Below are 16,423 nucleotides of genomic sequence, written 5' to 3'. Positions count from 1 at the left end.
GTGTGGGCTTCACAGCATAACCCAAATCAGAGCGAAAGTTTACGAAGATTCATATCACAGCGTGGGCTGCAGTTGACGCTCATGCTGATGATGTCATATCCTGTGCAGCGCTGAGTTGCACAACAGCCATTGTTGGACATCTGCTTAGGCAAACACGCAGGGACTTACAAGCCCAAAGTTGAGATTAAACACATCAACTTGCATACTGTAAAAAAGAATGTAGGGCGGGATTTGATTTGATTTGATTTCCGTTCACTGAGTTGACTGAAGTAGAAGAGAGTCTTCAGATGAGAGGTTGTGAGAGGGCTCGAAAAAGCTTTACAACACCATCAAGAGTAGGGTTGGGAATCAAAAATCAATTCCAATTTGGAATCGAATCGAAAGGCTAGGAATCGGATCGGAATCGAAAGGAATAGGAATCGGATACTTGAGATTAAAATTTGAATTCCTCTTATCAATTCCTGTGTGCATATTTTCAGAAAAGTACATGCGTTGCATGATCTGCTGATATCTCAATAAAAGCCCTTATGAAAATTATCGATATTTTTTACTATAGTAAGCATAGTTTAGCTATAGAATTTGCATTAAAGCACAGGAATCACAAATTAACCATAGTTGCATTATAGTAACTGCAGTTTAACCATGATGTAGTTCAACTATGATAATACAAATTGTAATAAATCAGAAAAGGTGTGTTTCTATGTGTAAATATACACAAAACGGTGCTCATAAATATATAAATATATTTTGCAAACAAGTCAATAAGCAGGCTAAATGACCATACAGGTTGATATCTAAATGTTTTACTTCAACTGTGGAATCGAAACTGGGAATCGATAAGAATCGAAATCGATCAGCAGAATCGGAATTGGAATCGGAATCGATAAAATTGAAACGATTCCCAACCCTAATCAAGAGCCAAAGTAAATATGTCGCACATGAACACGCTACATGAGCTTCTGGTGGATTCCAGTTAGAATAATGAAACTTCCTTCCACACACAGTCTGTCTGTTGTGATGGACATATGGGAATTGATGAATGCCCTACATACAGACTCACACTGTGCCGGGTCATGAGAAAGGCCAGGATGAAAAACATGCCATTTCAGTTCATTTCAAAAAATCAATAAAGCACTAATTTGCTAGACATGAATGTAGACAGATAGATGGAAAGAGAGAGAGACAGAGAGAGAGAGACAGAGAGGACGTTTGCATAAGAGATTTATATAGGCTATATATACACATTTAACATGATTTTCTAAATAAATGTGTGTGTGTGTGTGCGTGCGTGCGTGCGTGCGTGCGTGCGTGCGTGTGTGTGTGTGTGCGCATATATTGCCTGCAGTATATACACACATTGGCCTGCAACGGAATGCTGGGTTCAGTGTAAGTTTTGCATACTGTTGTTTGCCACACGCAATGTTTTTAATTAATTCCAGATATAAATCACATTTACAGTACGGCCAAAGTAAATATTGGCTTTTAATGCTTATGCTAGCGTGTGGACGCAGTGCGAACGACGCTAATTTAGTCATTAGCACGTGACGTGCATGCCTGGTGCGCCACAATATTCCTATCGCGCATGCTCACTCGCTGTGGGCGGTTCACTTGTCCCCTTTAAGGCGGATTTTTACTTCTGAGTCAGACCTACGCTGTAGCCAAAACGCGGTTTTTGTTTCTACTTGTGCGTCGTTGTCCGCATCGACAGGCAATGGCCACTAGGTGTCAGTGTCCACAGGCGTGTTGCTTGTGTAACCAAGACAAGAGCTGAAGAAGAAGCAGCTTGTTGTGTACAGACATATATATACTGTATATAAAACTAGACGCCGCATTGTATCGTACGTCAACGCCGCCGCCATATTGGTGAGGGCAAAAGCCGACTACAAAGACATACGAGTGAATGATAGAGCTGCAGTTATCTGGATAAAAACACAACATCGTTTTCATTTCTCAACTAATTTCAATACTTTTCTATTTACGTGGAGTACAGAAACGTTTTGGCTCCAGTTAAAGATGGTTATAGACTTGAAAATATATTTATTGCCATACGGAACTGTTAAAACTCAGGCTTGTCAAGCAGTCGTTTAGGCTTAATAATTGTGTACACATCGCTAATGTGAAATAATTTAAGGCAGATTAAATGCACATCATCAGAACACAGCTCATTCACTTTAAAATCATGGGGAAAATCAAACCAATTCGTCTTTACTATATGACTATATACTGCTATTTCATACTTACAATGCACGGCAGTGTTATTTGTTTTACTATATCACATACATCATGTTTTACTGCTGTAGCGGGTTTACCGGATAAATAAAAGAACATCTTTTATCTTTTTATCGTCTAAAATTACTACAGAAAAAGCCATTTCCACAATGAAAAACATTAGTTTTTATATAACACGTAAATTAAACTACATTACCTTGGGTGTTTTGTTCCATGATTCAAATAAATCCCAGAAACAATCTCTAGGCTACATGTCTGTTTTATTCTCGACTACTATAACGTGGTTATTTATTGTGTTGCTTGTCTTGTCTACAACATATCACCGAACATGGTGCCATCTAGTGGATTCTCCAGAAAAACAGGCACAAATAATGGATTTCACATTTCCTTATGACAACCATTCGTTTTAAAGTAGCTATAATCGACACACGAAGCAACTAGAGACATGGTGAAGTTGTACTCTATACGTATATCGTAAAGCATTGAAATATGTTAAGAAATGGGCTGCGTAGGCTACAGCGTAGGTCTGACACAGAAGTAAAAATCGCACTTTACACGCTTTAGTGGCGTTGTGTCGCCATGACGATTGTAAATTTGGATTTAGCTTCATTCAGAAACGTCTGGTAAGCGGTTTTCTGACATTAAAGTGGCGTTCACACCTGCAGCATCGTGGCTCTATATTTGAAACAGTGTTTGTAAACAAACTGGTCATATTTTACTGGATGTACTGCATGAAGTCATCTCCCCTGAAGTTCAAACAGGTGTAGTTCATCACATCCTTATGTATAAACGTGATACACTAACGTCTGACAAATACAACACGCCCAATTAATGCTGTATTTACTGTCCGAGAAGTCACATTTGTTTCGTGAAATGTTTGACTTGAAATGAACGTTGATGTTATCCTGCTGTTGCTGATGCTGCCGCCGGTCATACATTTCTGGGTCAGCTGAGTTTTGTTAAACAGGATCTCGGGTTTAGAGGTTTAGGAGGTTAAGAGCTCTTAATGAAGTCAGCATCTTGTGTTTACATAGAAGAGCGCTGGAGAAAATAAAGAGAAGCGGCTTTACTGCAAATCTTTAGAGAAAGAAAAAGGAAACAGGACTTCACATGACATGCTCTCATTTATAGATGTCTTCTAGTCATCTGTATTGATGGATTCTCATACCCTGACAGACTTCCTGTCTGTGTCTACGTCATATTTTGAAGTGGGTTTTTACTCTTTTGGGCAAACGTCTACAAACTTCATTCTTTTCAGGTGTCGCGCACGCAGCGCTAGACGGTTTTCACTTTGGTTACAAATCCTGTTTAGGCAGAAAGCTCAAAGACTAACAAATCGAACCGTGGCTATTTACAGTACATTGCAAAGTAAACCAGTTTGTGAGGCTAAAGTACTGATAAAAACATGTGAGGTGCACAAACATTCGCTTGAACCCGCAGCGTTCCTTGCTCTGCTTCTCTGAGAAATGACAGAGACGAGAAACATGGCGTTATGTTCTTATCCTCGTGCCTTTTCAAACACTAATGACATGTTTTGCGTTTGCGCTTCTTCACAATGAAATTGGGCCGAAGCCTTTTGAAGGCAAAGCAATAATCTCACTTTTCAGCTGTAGCTCTGAAATATTTTGCGTATTTTGAGTTCCAAGCACGTATGGACGATGTCGCAAATCAAACCTAAATCCGGTTTTGCAAACAGTCGAATGACTTCACGTTTCAGACAGACCAACTCGCCACCTTCACTTCCTCTGTTTTTGTCTACATGGCGCCAGTAGGGGAAACAGTAACCGTGGCAACAGAAGGGCCGTCACTGAGGCGTGTGTGAGTTCCTCAGTTTTTCACATACTGTATAGCTGTAGGTGATGGCAACCGCTTTGCAGATCTGCAATGGAAAAATAAGAAAGGAAACAAAGTGGAATGTAAATGTGATAAGGTTGTTTAGCAACCAGTGGTAAAGGAAACAATACTTGAGTCATGAAATATTCACCTGCTTTGTACAAAGCTTGACGTGTGCTGTTTGCTTTTAGCAGCTGGGGTCTAAAACTGTTAAACGTGTTGTATGATGAACGCATGTTTTTGTTTTTCTAATATATGTTGTTGGGTCAGAATGACAGTACGTGGTGATGAGGTTGTGTACATGTGTTGACCTCGCTGTTATGGTTGTTGTGTAATGTAATCTGTGCGGTTTATCACATTGCTTCTGGTGGAAACCATAACATACCTTTAGGAAATAATTACAGATTTTTGCAGCCAACATTTCCTGAAATGAGTCATTGAAAGCTAAACGTATAATGGTTTTACTTCCTCTCGAGGCCTGAAGCAACCGTGCTCAAGGCTTTCTTTTGGTGCTCCTGGATGAGGTTTAGTGTGTATTATTTATCTATAAAATTTGTGAAGCTTCTAAAGAATCTTTGAAAATATTCCTATATGCTGAGCGGGTAAAGTGAACGGATGAGAGAGTAAATATTGACTTTATGTAAAGCGTTGAGGTGTAGGCGATGAAGGGCACAAAGCGAATAAGAGTTAAATGTGTCATCCACCTCCGGGCGCTGCTCTCTGTCTTTATTCCTCTTTGAGAAATGAGGGGGTGGTATTTCACACACGCAGATGTTTCCTTATGTGTAGTTGATTTCACGTGCCTCGTATGACTGAGAATGTTTGTGGACGATGAGGAAAATACGTTCTAAGAGCGGTTTGCTAACACTCCCATTAACATATGATAATGTCACGTCTAGATGCTTTTAAGGCTCCACTAACAATACAAGAATAACGTTTTTAGAACGTTAGCATGACAATGTTGGTCAAATGTTCTCTGACGATTGCAAACTGTTCGCGGCCTACATTTCTCTAACCACACTCAGCCATGAATGAATTGGTCACCCAGGTGTTTCTCAGTAGTTCGCTAGGCTAGGTGTGCTAACATGTGGTTGAAGGAAACTCATTTTAAACTAAGGTGAGAGTTTTATCTGCCGCACAGAAGGAAACATTGCTTGGTCTCAGTTTGCCTTATTGACATTTGGACAGACATTTGAATCCAGTCAACTGGCCCGGGTCAGCGTGGTTTGGTAACAAAGGCCCATTTCTTTTCCAAACAGAAGATCCAGTTTCAGCCGCGTTTCATTTCCCTTGGTAGTATAAGATGACCTTCGACCAACAGGAAGTGACCAGATGTTACTATGACCCCGAACAACCATTAACAGACAACAACTTCAAGACATTTCCCATCTGTCAATCGAAGAGCGTTATTAGCTGAACCCGCCCAACGAGAGTTTTACAAATGCAACAGCGTTGAGTGAAATTTGTTGAGGGCTACATTCTTCATGTCTACTTTGATTATGAATTCATTTTATAAATCGTGTTTTTTTTTGGCTAGCTGTCCATTTCTCATTAAAAAAGCAACTCTTTGTGCCGTGGGAAGTGCACGGGGCTGTTAAGCCGAAGCATGTTTCCATTCCAGTGAGAGAAATAGTCCTTTCAGTCGACTCGCCATGATTTTCAGACAATGATGTCACGATGCCGAGCGTTCCACGCGTGTCCATTCAAATGAAATGAGCCCTGTGTTCATCACTCCACAGTTTCTAACTTCTCTCCAGAATCAAGTTCTTCAGAATCAAACTTTTGCTCTCTGTCACTTTTATTATTTCACCATCAAGTGGTGAAACCTGAAAACATACGCCTAGTAAAACAGTCAGCGTCTGACTAAATTAGATCAGATTCACAGGAGTATAATTGCAATCCTTACGTTATTATTAACAAAAAATCCTGTTCGGATTTACTTTTGTAAAATGCATACTTTATTTAAAAAGTACGATTTAAAGTTGCAAAATCTCCCATTGAATCAAGTGTTTTTCCTGATTTCGATCCATAAAGAACTATACAACGACAATAAAGCTTTAAAATTATTATGTTTGCTATTGTTATGTTATATATGGAAACATTACTATTCTGCCCTTAATTTGTTGTGGAAATGTGGTGTAACGTGTTCAAGTACAGTTTATTTCACGGAACAACCGTAAATGCACAGTTTGGTCATGGTGAGCTTTATTGTGTTTATTTAACAGAGAGGCTTTTTTTAAAAACGCATCATCCACTATGTTCGCTTCATCTACCATTTCCACAATATTAAAAACAACATAATATAAAGAGAAAAGCCAGATCTGTTTTCCTGATGTTCTGAGCAGAATGTCATCAGTTTGTGAGCTTCATAGCAGATCTGACGTCTTCAGTGTCTTTGTCTGGTACGAGGTTTTGAAGAGAGTTTTCTCATTGCCGTGAGACTGTTGAGCAAGTCTGTAGTTACGCTGTAAGGTAAAAGAGCTCATATAATGAATTCATCATCAAATGAAGAGCTAATGACAAATCATATTTCTGTGGAGCACATATTTAAAACTTCTGCTCACCTTTAACACTGACTTTTGTTAGAGCTTCGCTTGAACCCACATGGTTGGACGCAATGCATTTATATGTTCCGCTGTCTGATACTTTCAGCTGACCGATCTTCAACAAGCCTTCTTTGGTGGTCTCCGCCCCCAGAGACATGGCTGACCCACCCACACGCATCCAGCGGAAGCGGATTGGATGACTGCCGTGGGCGATACACTGCAGACGTATTGCGTCACCGGCGCGAGCGACTACTTCATCCATCAGTATGGTGGCGTAGGGCGGAGCTGAGGAGGAGGAGGGTGGGTTAATACAGGTATTTTGTTCTTGTTATTTCAGTAAATCTCGCCAGAACAGATTTTCTAATTAAAACAAAAAGTATGTAATGTTTTCAAAAAAATGATTTCCTTTTTTTTGCACGGCCATGCAATGGTACTAAATAAGACATACATTTTTTTAAAGCAATGTATAACAAATCTCATCTCATTCATTTACAAATCTCATTCTTGTTTTTATATGCAGTTTTTTTGGTTTTGGGGGAAAATGTGACATTTTTGTGAGATTCACACATTTATGTAAAATCATTGATTTTTTCCTACAGTCCCTACAGTGTGTTGCACACAGTTGTTTTTGCCACACTCCCTAACTGTGCCTCAGTCCAAAGTTTACACGGTCTGTGTTTATTGCTTCTGTCAAACAAACGTCTGCTCTATATAAATAATTCTCCTGTATTTACATTCCCCTCAATGACTCCAGACCCTGATGAGTCTGAACATCAACGTGTGAAATATGAGTTCAACACAGATTCTTCTAATATCAGCTACTTGTTCGCAATTAGCTGTCCTGTGATCAGCTCAGAAGCATGAGGTTTTGTTGAAATGTTGATGTCTATCTCTCACAGCTAAGTCAACAGTGATAAGAGTGTGTTTCTGTCACTCACAGTCCACCTCCAGCTGCACGTACGCTTCGCTGTAGCCCGCCGCGTTTGTAGCGTTACAGATGTACTGACCTGACAGAGACAGATAAGAGAAAACATCACGATCATTACAGATATACAGTACGAGGGTCAAAGACGAAAAAGGGTTTAAGCATAAAAACAAAAAGCGTTATACTGCGTTAAATTGTTGTTGTTAAAAAAAAAAGAAAACGTTTTCTGTTTAATTTAATTGCATTTTTGTTTTTCTGAGCAAAAAATAAATATCATACATTTTTCCTTGATTTACAGAAGATGCCCACTACAACGTCATTCAGTGTAACAATCTTGTCAGGCATGTTTACAACAAAAATCTATTTATGACATATTAAAAGACTAATTACTTTCACCCCAAATGCTAATTAGTTGTATTTCTGCCACTATCCTAGGTTTTGCCCATTTGTCAATAAGAATTGTTTACTCATTTAAAGCACAATAAAATGTTAAATGCTCCCTTGTTAGGGGTCGAGCCATGAAGTGGCGAAGACACCTATTGCTTCCTTTAGTGTTCCTATTATTAGGGATCAACCCAAGAAACTTTGTCAGATTTGCACAAAATTTGGTATGTAGCATCTGGAGACTGTACTGACAAAAAGTTATTAAAAGATTTTTGATCGATCGAATGGTTCTTGTATGCAGCGTCAATGAATTCTAAGGCGAGCACGCCAAAGGGTCATGTGGCTGTATCTTCACGCTTTTTTGTGAATTGACATGGAACTTTGTATGCATCATCACTGGCACATCTTGTCTGCCTCATAAAGATTTGGTGACAGTGGCACCTAGTGGTCAAAAGTTAAAGCAATTTAATTGTGCATTTCCCTGTTTTTAAACTTGGTTTTCAAAATCTGATCATCTTGACATGTCCAAAATATTTCCCTTTGGGCCATGGTTGGGCTTGACCCTGTAATTGCTGCTTGCAGCTATATTTCTTTTATATATTTTAATATGTACAAGTCAGAATAAACATTTTGTTTGAATTTGTACATAAATATTGTGTTACACTGAATGACAATGTAACATTATTTCAACCAAATTTTGACATTTTATTCTCCAAAAACGTAAACCATAAAGTAGACATTTTACTTTAATGTGCTTTCTGTGGACATAAAATCACTTTTGTAAATTTCTTTTGATGCGGACATCTTAACGTCTTTGACCCATGGACGTTATTTGCCTTATATAATCTTTTGGCATGTACAGTTGTATTTTCATGAAATCGGACAGAAATAAACCAATGTCACCATTCTTTAATAGCATTCAATGTGTAGTTTGTAGTTCAGAACGTCTCTTTCTGGACTGGGGTGAGATTTTTAGTTGCAAAACATACCGAATGTTTTCACAGTGCATTACTAAAGCAATAAACCCAGCAAAGCAGTGGGTTACAGTGCATTTTATAACAGCTGAGGGCGTTGTGGCACGACGCGAAGCGGAGTCATTAAAACCCCTTCATAAAATGCACTGTAACCCACTGCTTCGCGGGGGCTTATTGCTTTTACAAAATGGTTATTCCATATGCGTAGCAAGGTTTCCGAAAATAAAGTTAATAAAATAATATTTAGGCTGTAATGCGGTCAGCCGTAAATCTGGGTATTTTATAACGACTTAGAACTTGGCTCAGCCGATCAGAATCAAGGACCAGAACTGACCCTTTTATAAAGTGAACTTGACCTCTCTTGCCCCCTAAAAAAATCTAATGTTGCTCATGCACAGACGTATCATACCCGAGTCCTGCCGCCCCAAATTATTGAGAGTTAGACTTCCTCCGGTCACTGTGTGCTGCCATGGCAACGGCGCCCGCAGTTTAGACCAGGAGACGACTGGAGTGGGTGACCCTGAGAATAAAAAAACGATGAATAAACAGGACTCATGATTTCTAATGTCTGTCAGATTTTTTGAGACGTTGTAAGCATGCATTCCCCCCGTTTACATTCCAGATGGAGCAGTGTTCCGTTTCTTTACCGGTCGCATGGCAGTGCATGGTCACCGTTCGGCCCTCCACGGCTGTGAGGTCAGTGTCGCTTACTGAAGCCTGCGGCAGCGTGCCGGCTGAGACTCCGCCCACCATCATAAGCTCCACCTTCCCCTCGGCAGACCCTTCTCTGTTTTGAGCGCGACACACGAACGTTCCGGCGTCTTCCGCTGTCATCACTGTCACCTGCAGTCGCGTTGAAGAATAAACGTGTGAGCGAGAGAAAAAAGATGTCTGTACAGGAAGTGAGAACACAGTTGCGAACATTTCCAGTTTTATTGCAATTTGCATCACGACTTGTCCTTGTCATAAAAGATGTAAAGATTGTGTAAAGATTGTGCATTAATTAATAATACATGAACAAACTTTAACGTGATTCATTTCAAATGTATTTTAAGTCAAATGAAAAATTGGACCAATTGGATTGTGTGTCAGAAGGGATGATTGTGATTGTGTGATCTGCGCTGATCCTTCTCGCGTCTACACGCACCTGCAGCACAGCTGTGTTCCCTGATGTCGTGGACACGAGCGCGATCTCACTTCCTGTTTCCTGTTTGTACCAGCTGACCGAGGGGCGTGGCTTCCCTGAGCCGGTGCATTCTAGAGTCGCACTCTCACCGGCTGTGAGCGTCAGTGGTCCTGATGGCGTGACGCGAACCTTGGGAGGCTCTAAAGGACGTCAGACATGCACAGTATATGATGCAAGTGATGGGTACCAGTTCTGAAAACTGTCAATATTGGTATGGTTTTACTTTTAGGATGTTTTTAGTCTTGGAATGCAAGAAATTGGCAAAATTGTTCCATCTGCCTATGATGAAATACACACAGCTTCAGTTCTGTCAAAATCTCCCACAAAATCAAACGGACCATTTGAAGTCTGAGATCAAGCTTGGGAGATTAATGGCGACCATCCATTTTTTATTTGATTTATACGGTCCTTTATGAATTATTTAGTGTGTTGTTCATGACAACATTTTTTCACGGGTAGTTTTCGCTTTTGTTCACAGTAATAATGTTAAGTGGCGCTGTCGGTCCAGTATCAGCGCATGATAAACTCACGCTTGACGGACAGAGACGCGGTGACGGTGGCTTTTCCTTGCGCATTGGTTGCTATGCAGCGGTAGCTCCCCTGATTATTGAGACGGACATTAGTGACGGTCAGCACGGCACCGTCAATCTTAACATTATCTGAAACACAACAAACATTGAACACGTAAACCATCAAAGCTTTCGAAGTCATAACCGGCATCTCTCCGAAACCTGACTTTCAGGATGTAAGAGTGTTTCAATAACATTTTTCGCTAGGCCAAAATGATGAAATGATCATTTCAATGCAATCTAGAATCATCTTGTCTTATGGTGCGAACTCACCTCCCATTGGCTGGTTGTTGGTCTTCTTCCACTCCAGTTGGACGGGCTGTGAGCCGCTCAACACTCTGCAGTGGAAGTTCACCGTCTCGCCCGGTCTAACGGCGGCCGCTCGAGGCCGAACGGACACCGCTGGGTTCTGAGCCCATGCTGTTAAAGTTCACATGACATCTGCTGTTGTTGTGCTACATCACAACTAATGTAACACACCTGAGCCATTTATCTTAAAGTGACAGTTCACCCCCCCAAAATCTGTCATCATTTATTCACCCTCATGTCATGTCAAAGCTGTGTGAGTTTCTTTCTTCTTCAGACCACAACAGAAGATATTTTGAAGAATGTTCCGAATCTCCGTTGACTTCCATTAAATGAACACAAAACCACTGAGAGATTTCTCAAAAGATCTTCGTTTGTGTTCCACCGAAGAAAGCGTCACAGACATAAGTGGGAATAAACGATGACCGAATTTTTGGTAACGCTTTACTCAAAGCCTTTATGCGTCATGCATTATAAAGGGTTAATAACGTGTATGATGCATTATAATTGTTGGTGTAATACATTAAATGTTGTTGTAAAGAATTATAACCAAATAAAAAATGGAAAGTGTAACAATGAATTGATAAGTGTTATTAAGTATTAACTTTAGTTACAGTTCTTCATGAGACGTTACAATGCATTATAAGGTGCATTACAAGGCAGAATGAATACATTAAAACTGCTTTTATAACGCATTATACATACATGCTTTAAATCAAGTGTTACCCAATGTTTGCTTTAGGCTGAGGTGTTTCTTTAAGTCCAGACCTGTGCATTTATTAGTGTCTGCACAGACAGATGGAACCGTTGGAACCATGTTACTAATACTGAACCAAATAAAACTTAAACGTGATACAAAAATGAAACAACCCATGCAAGGAACCAAATGGAAACTTGCTCAATTCAAGTAAAACGTACAAAGCTATAATAGGCGTATACCCATTAAAGGAACGTGCTGATTATAAAGTGAAATAATCACCTGTGTTGAGAAGAGCGGAAAGAAGCAGTGCTGCGGCGTAGAGCTTCATCGTGGACTGACTGACTGCCGATCTGTGGTTCTCTTGATTGACTCTGATCATCCCCCATCAGAACACACACACACACATCACATCAGAGAGCTTATCTGCACTGAAACTGTGTCATTGAACTCACAGTCACACAGTAGATAACCACTTGAGCAGAGTTTCTGTCACATTTCAAGCATTTTAAAAGGATATTTCGCCCAAAAATGAAAATTCTGTCATTGTTTACTCACCCTAGGATTGTTCCGAACCTGTATAAATGTCTTTGTTCTGATGAACACAAAAGAAGATATTTGTAAGAATGTCAGAAGCCAAACAGATCTCATCCCCCATTCACTGTCATAGGAGGATGAAATACTGTGGGAGTCAATGGGGGGTGAGATCTGTGTGCTTACTGACATTCTTACAAATATCTTCCTGTGTGTCCAACAGAACAAAGACATTTCTACAGGTATAACCATGACCGTGAACTATCCCTTTAAGAAACCTCATTTTGGGACGACTTTAAAATACTAAATGCTATAATAACAAATGCTGGTTGTGTGTTTTCATCCCGTGGTTGGGTTAAATATGGAGTTTAAATGAACCTATGCTGGGTCTTTCCACCCATGATCTGCTCAGATATGGACATTTTCCAACACTGGTGTCTGTCCATATTCGGAGTATATTGTGTAAATGTGTACGTTTTGGAGTGATGTGCAGATTTACGGCTCTGACTCTTTCTTCCAGAGACGCAGGTTCATGTGTTCTGAGTGTCATCTGAACCGTGTGTTTGATGAGAGTTTCATCATGTGTAAACAGGAGTCCAGAGTCTGACTGCGATCAATCACATGCCACCGTCTCATCAAAGTGGAGGACTTCTAAACTGGAGCGCTGACGGCACGGCACCGTCAGCCAAAAAGCCCCGGGTCATCTAACTTTCTCAGAAAACACGGCGTGGAAGAGACCCGTTCCTTCAGAACGCTCAGAGATGAAGGGAACTGTGATGTTGGCATCGCTCAGAATGTGTTTCCTTCCTCAGATCGAGTACAGTGAGACGGAGAGGTCACATTTAGTGATGTCACACGGCCTTTTCCTCCCGACTGGAGTTGCTGGGAAGTCCTGATGTTTATCTGTTTCATCTGGAATTGAGCCCTGCCGTCTGAAACACTATCACTGTCAGATATCTTGGGCTGTTTTGTCTACATGCCCTAGCTCTTTTTATAGCATTCATATCAAAAAATCACACTTTGGCTTTTCACAAGTAAACACATGGTCAATATTTTCATACAATTATTACCAGATATGTACAGTTAACAATCTGTGTTTCATGAAGGGGCATTTGGGTTGGAAATGTCCAGTCTTGAGGGAACCATCCCTTTAACGTTTTGAGAACAGACATAGACATTAAATTACAAAAGTTGCAGATACTTGTTTTTTTATATAAGATCGAGAATTCATTTAAAAGTGATGCATTTGAAATATTTGCAAATAATATCGCTGAGCCTATAAACACACCTGAGTGAAAGCCACGCACTTTAGCATGAACTAGTTTGTTAGCATCTAAAGAAAGTAACTTGTTTAGTAAATAAATAACGTAGTATTTTTAACATTAAGTTTTAAGTTACACCCTGTCACACTACTGACATTATCTTGAGAAAATTATCTAGTTACATTTTAATTTTGTAAATTGGATCTCGTGCTGTCTGAGAACAACAGAAAGGTGACACATGTGAAAGATCTTCAGCCGTATCCTGATCATCCAGACAGATTTGAAGGTGTTCCTCAGGTGTTGTGTCGAGAGAGTCTGACTGGACGCTGTTACTGGGAGGCTGAATATGGTGAGTGGGCCCGAACAGCAGTGAAGTATAAAGGAATCAGCAGGAAAGAAGCGGTTGACAGTATGTTTGTAGTTAATGACACATCCTGGAGCCTTTTCTCCAATAACAATGGTTTCAGCATCCGGCACGATAATAAAAGCTTGGACATACCTGCCCCTTCACCTCTCACTAATAGAGTAGGAGTTCATCTGGACTGTTCGGCCTGCATTCGCTTCTTCTACAGCGTCTCGGGCACACACACACACACACATTCATATGCTGGCTTTGCAGTTCATCAGGGACATGTCAGAATAATCAACTTCCTGTGACCGGTCATTCTGAACAAACGGCTTAACAAACTTTGTATTTTAGTTTTGAAAAAAAACCCATTTCAATGAGACTATTGCCACAAAAACATATAACATGTTTAAATATAACTACAAATGAAGCATGTTAGGTAAACTACACAAATACAGAACATGTAAATAACTTTAAAAACTCATTTATTGTAATGATTAAAAAGAATTCTGTCTTGTATTCAGTTGTATTTTAGACTTGAAAGTAAACTTGTGTTTTCATGAATGTATTTTCTCTGGTACAGTGTGACAATGTCATGATTCTGTCCTTCTTGTCATGAGTTTTCTAGATGTGTAGACAGAGTCGTGACAGTACCATGTCTTTTGTGTTTGTTTTGTTATGTGTGGAAGACACGTGGCCATTGTGGTTACTTTGCGCCACGTGTTTCTCCTGTCGCGTCCCTTGACCCCGCCCTCTCGTTCCCGGTAATCTCCCCATCAGTGTTTCATTCCCGTCACCTGCCCCATGTCATTATCCCTTGTTAGTGTTCCCTTCATAAGCCCTTTGTATTCATTGTCCCATGTCGGTTCATTGTTGTGTTTCCCTACCACTACTCTATGAGTATCTCCTCAGTGTCGTCGTGTCTGGATTTACCGTGTTCCTGTTTTTGTTGTCCCAGTCGTGTTTGTGGACTTATTATTTTATTATCTTTGACCCTGTTTGTTTTGCCCCCTTGTGGGAAGTTTTGATTTGAATTCTTGTTTTGTTATAGTGTTTTCCCCATCGTGGGTTTTTGTTTTATTTAATAAAGTCTTTTGTTAACCCTTTCACTGCCTGCGCCTGGGTTCTGCCTCACCGATTGTGACAGACAAGCACTACATATATTCAGGTAAACAGGTGCAGAATTGCCGTGATTTCTGAGATCCCGCAATTCTGTGTTTGGGACAAAACCACCCTGGACTGTTATTGAATAAGTTGAACTCTGAAATGAGTAACTTAACTTTTAGTGGTCATCTTTAATGATTAGATATTCAGTCGTCCTACAAGTTAAGGTAAATGTGGTTCAGAATATGTACACTCAAAGCCCCAATGTGAAAACTTGAAAAATAAAAAACTCAAGTTGAATGTCTGAATTTGAAGTTACAGAAAAATTGTCACAAATGTGTAAACTGGCATTTACAAAATACATTGGCAGATACAAATGCATGGCACATATTTACACATTTTCCTAGATTCCGATTTGAATTGCAACCACAAATAGGCGTCTACAACCTCTCAAACCTGTCACTGCAGTTTCAAATCTTCCCGCCTTGACTTTTGCGATTAAAACCATTGCAGCATAAGCATAGCATCAATGACTTGATCTTTTATTGTTGTTTAAAGTCACCATTATGGTGATCAGTATCAGTAGTTTAGTTGGGCTCTTTCACCCTTCATTTGCTAAACAGCATTTTTCTTTTGGCTGCTGTGACATAGTTTTTATAGCAAATAATATCAAAAGAAAATGTGAATAGATTATTTTGTCTGGTTTTCAGACGTTTTGTAGTTTCTCATTGGGTTTTTGTTATAACAGTCTGAATGAGCTTACATTGGAGACCTACATTTCCTGCAACAATCCATATAAAGAGTTTTTGAACAGTTAAAATGTCTGCATTTGGTTTTTGACTCCGACATGAAGAATCAGTATATGAATCTCAACAGTGGTGAACAACAAATGAAAAGCTTATTGTCGCAATGCATGCTGGGAGTCATGGATGATTTTGATGCTACCCAGAATGCATTGTGTTTATCTTAAGAGTTTTTTTGGTTGTCACTGTAGTGGTTCTAAATTTTGGTTTCGAATGTACTTTATTGGTCTGTGATGATTGATATTCCCTGCTCAGCTTTGAACGATGCTGATGGCTCGATTATTTTCCCTTGGTGAGTGTTCACTTGTGTGGGGAGGAGGGGCGCTGTTTTACAAAATACAGAGACTCTGATGGTGAAGCAGCAGCTCCGTGTCTGTGTTTTATTAATTATCCACATCTCCCCTCATCAGGTATGAATACTAAGTACATATACAGAAATGCCGTTGTAATGTGTTGAAGTATTAGATGTGCAAATGTCATATGTGATAGGGGGAACTTGTCATTAGTTTGGATGTGTAAAAGTTTGTATGGCAGTCGGGGCAGCGCGTGTGCTAATCACACAGTTTATGCTAACGATGGAGACAATGTGTTCTCGCAGCGGTCAGTGACTGCGTAAGGTATTGTGGTGAAATCCAAAAGGGAGATATCTATTGTGAGAAATGTGACAAAGCGGTTTATCAGTTACAAGTTACAAGAGTGTTTTGATTAAACGGAGTTCCGTGTAT

General features: G+C 39.9%; 2 protein-coding genes across 2 annotated transcripts in view; one reads left to right on the top strand and one right to left on the bottom strand.

Annotated features, from left to right (window-relative positions):
• Positions 1 to 6,548: 6,548 nt before the first annotated feature.
• LOC130553082 (basement membrane-specific heparan sulfate proteoglycan core protein-like) lies at positions 6,549 to 12,031 on the bottom strand. Its single transcript, XM_057331824.1, has 8 exons — positions 11,932 to 12,031; positions 10,920 to 11,066; positions 10,608 to 10,736; positions 10,039 to 10,217; positions 9,539 to 9,734; positions 9,301 to 9,411; positions 7,547 to 7,615; positions 6,549 to 6,893 (listed from the first exon to the last, which is right to left on the bottom strand). Exons 1-8 carry the CDS (start codon positions 12,029 to 12,031, stop codon positions 6,610 to 6,612), a joined length of 1,215 nt encoding a protein of 404 aa, XP_057187807.1. The 3' UTR covers positions 6,549 to 6,609.
• Positions 12,032 to 15,893: 3,862 nt separating this feature from the next.
• The window catches only part of LOC130552900 (NXPE family member 3-like), a 15,863-nt gene continuing 15,333 nt past the window's right edge, over positions 15,894 to 16,423 (top strand). Inside the window, exon 1 of the mRNA XM_057331578.1 lies at positions 15,894 to 16,108. The gene's annotated coding sequence lies outside the window, so the exon portion shown is untranslated. The remainder of the gene's footprint in view (positions 16,109 to 16,423) is intronic.

The sequence above is a fragment of the Triplophysa rosa genome, linkage group LG4 (genome assembly GCF_024868665.1).
Source record: "Triplophysa rosa linkage group LG4, Trosa_1v2, whole genome shotgun sequence".
NCBI classification, from domain to species: Eukaryota; Metazoa; Chordata; class Actinopteri; order Cypriniformes; family Nemacheilidae; genus Triplophysa; species Triplophysa rosa.
The sequence above is the reverse complement of the archived record's forward strand: the minus strand, read 5'-3'. Positions and strand labels throughout refer to the sequence as shown.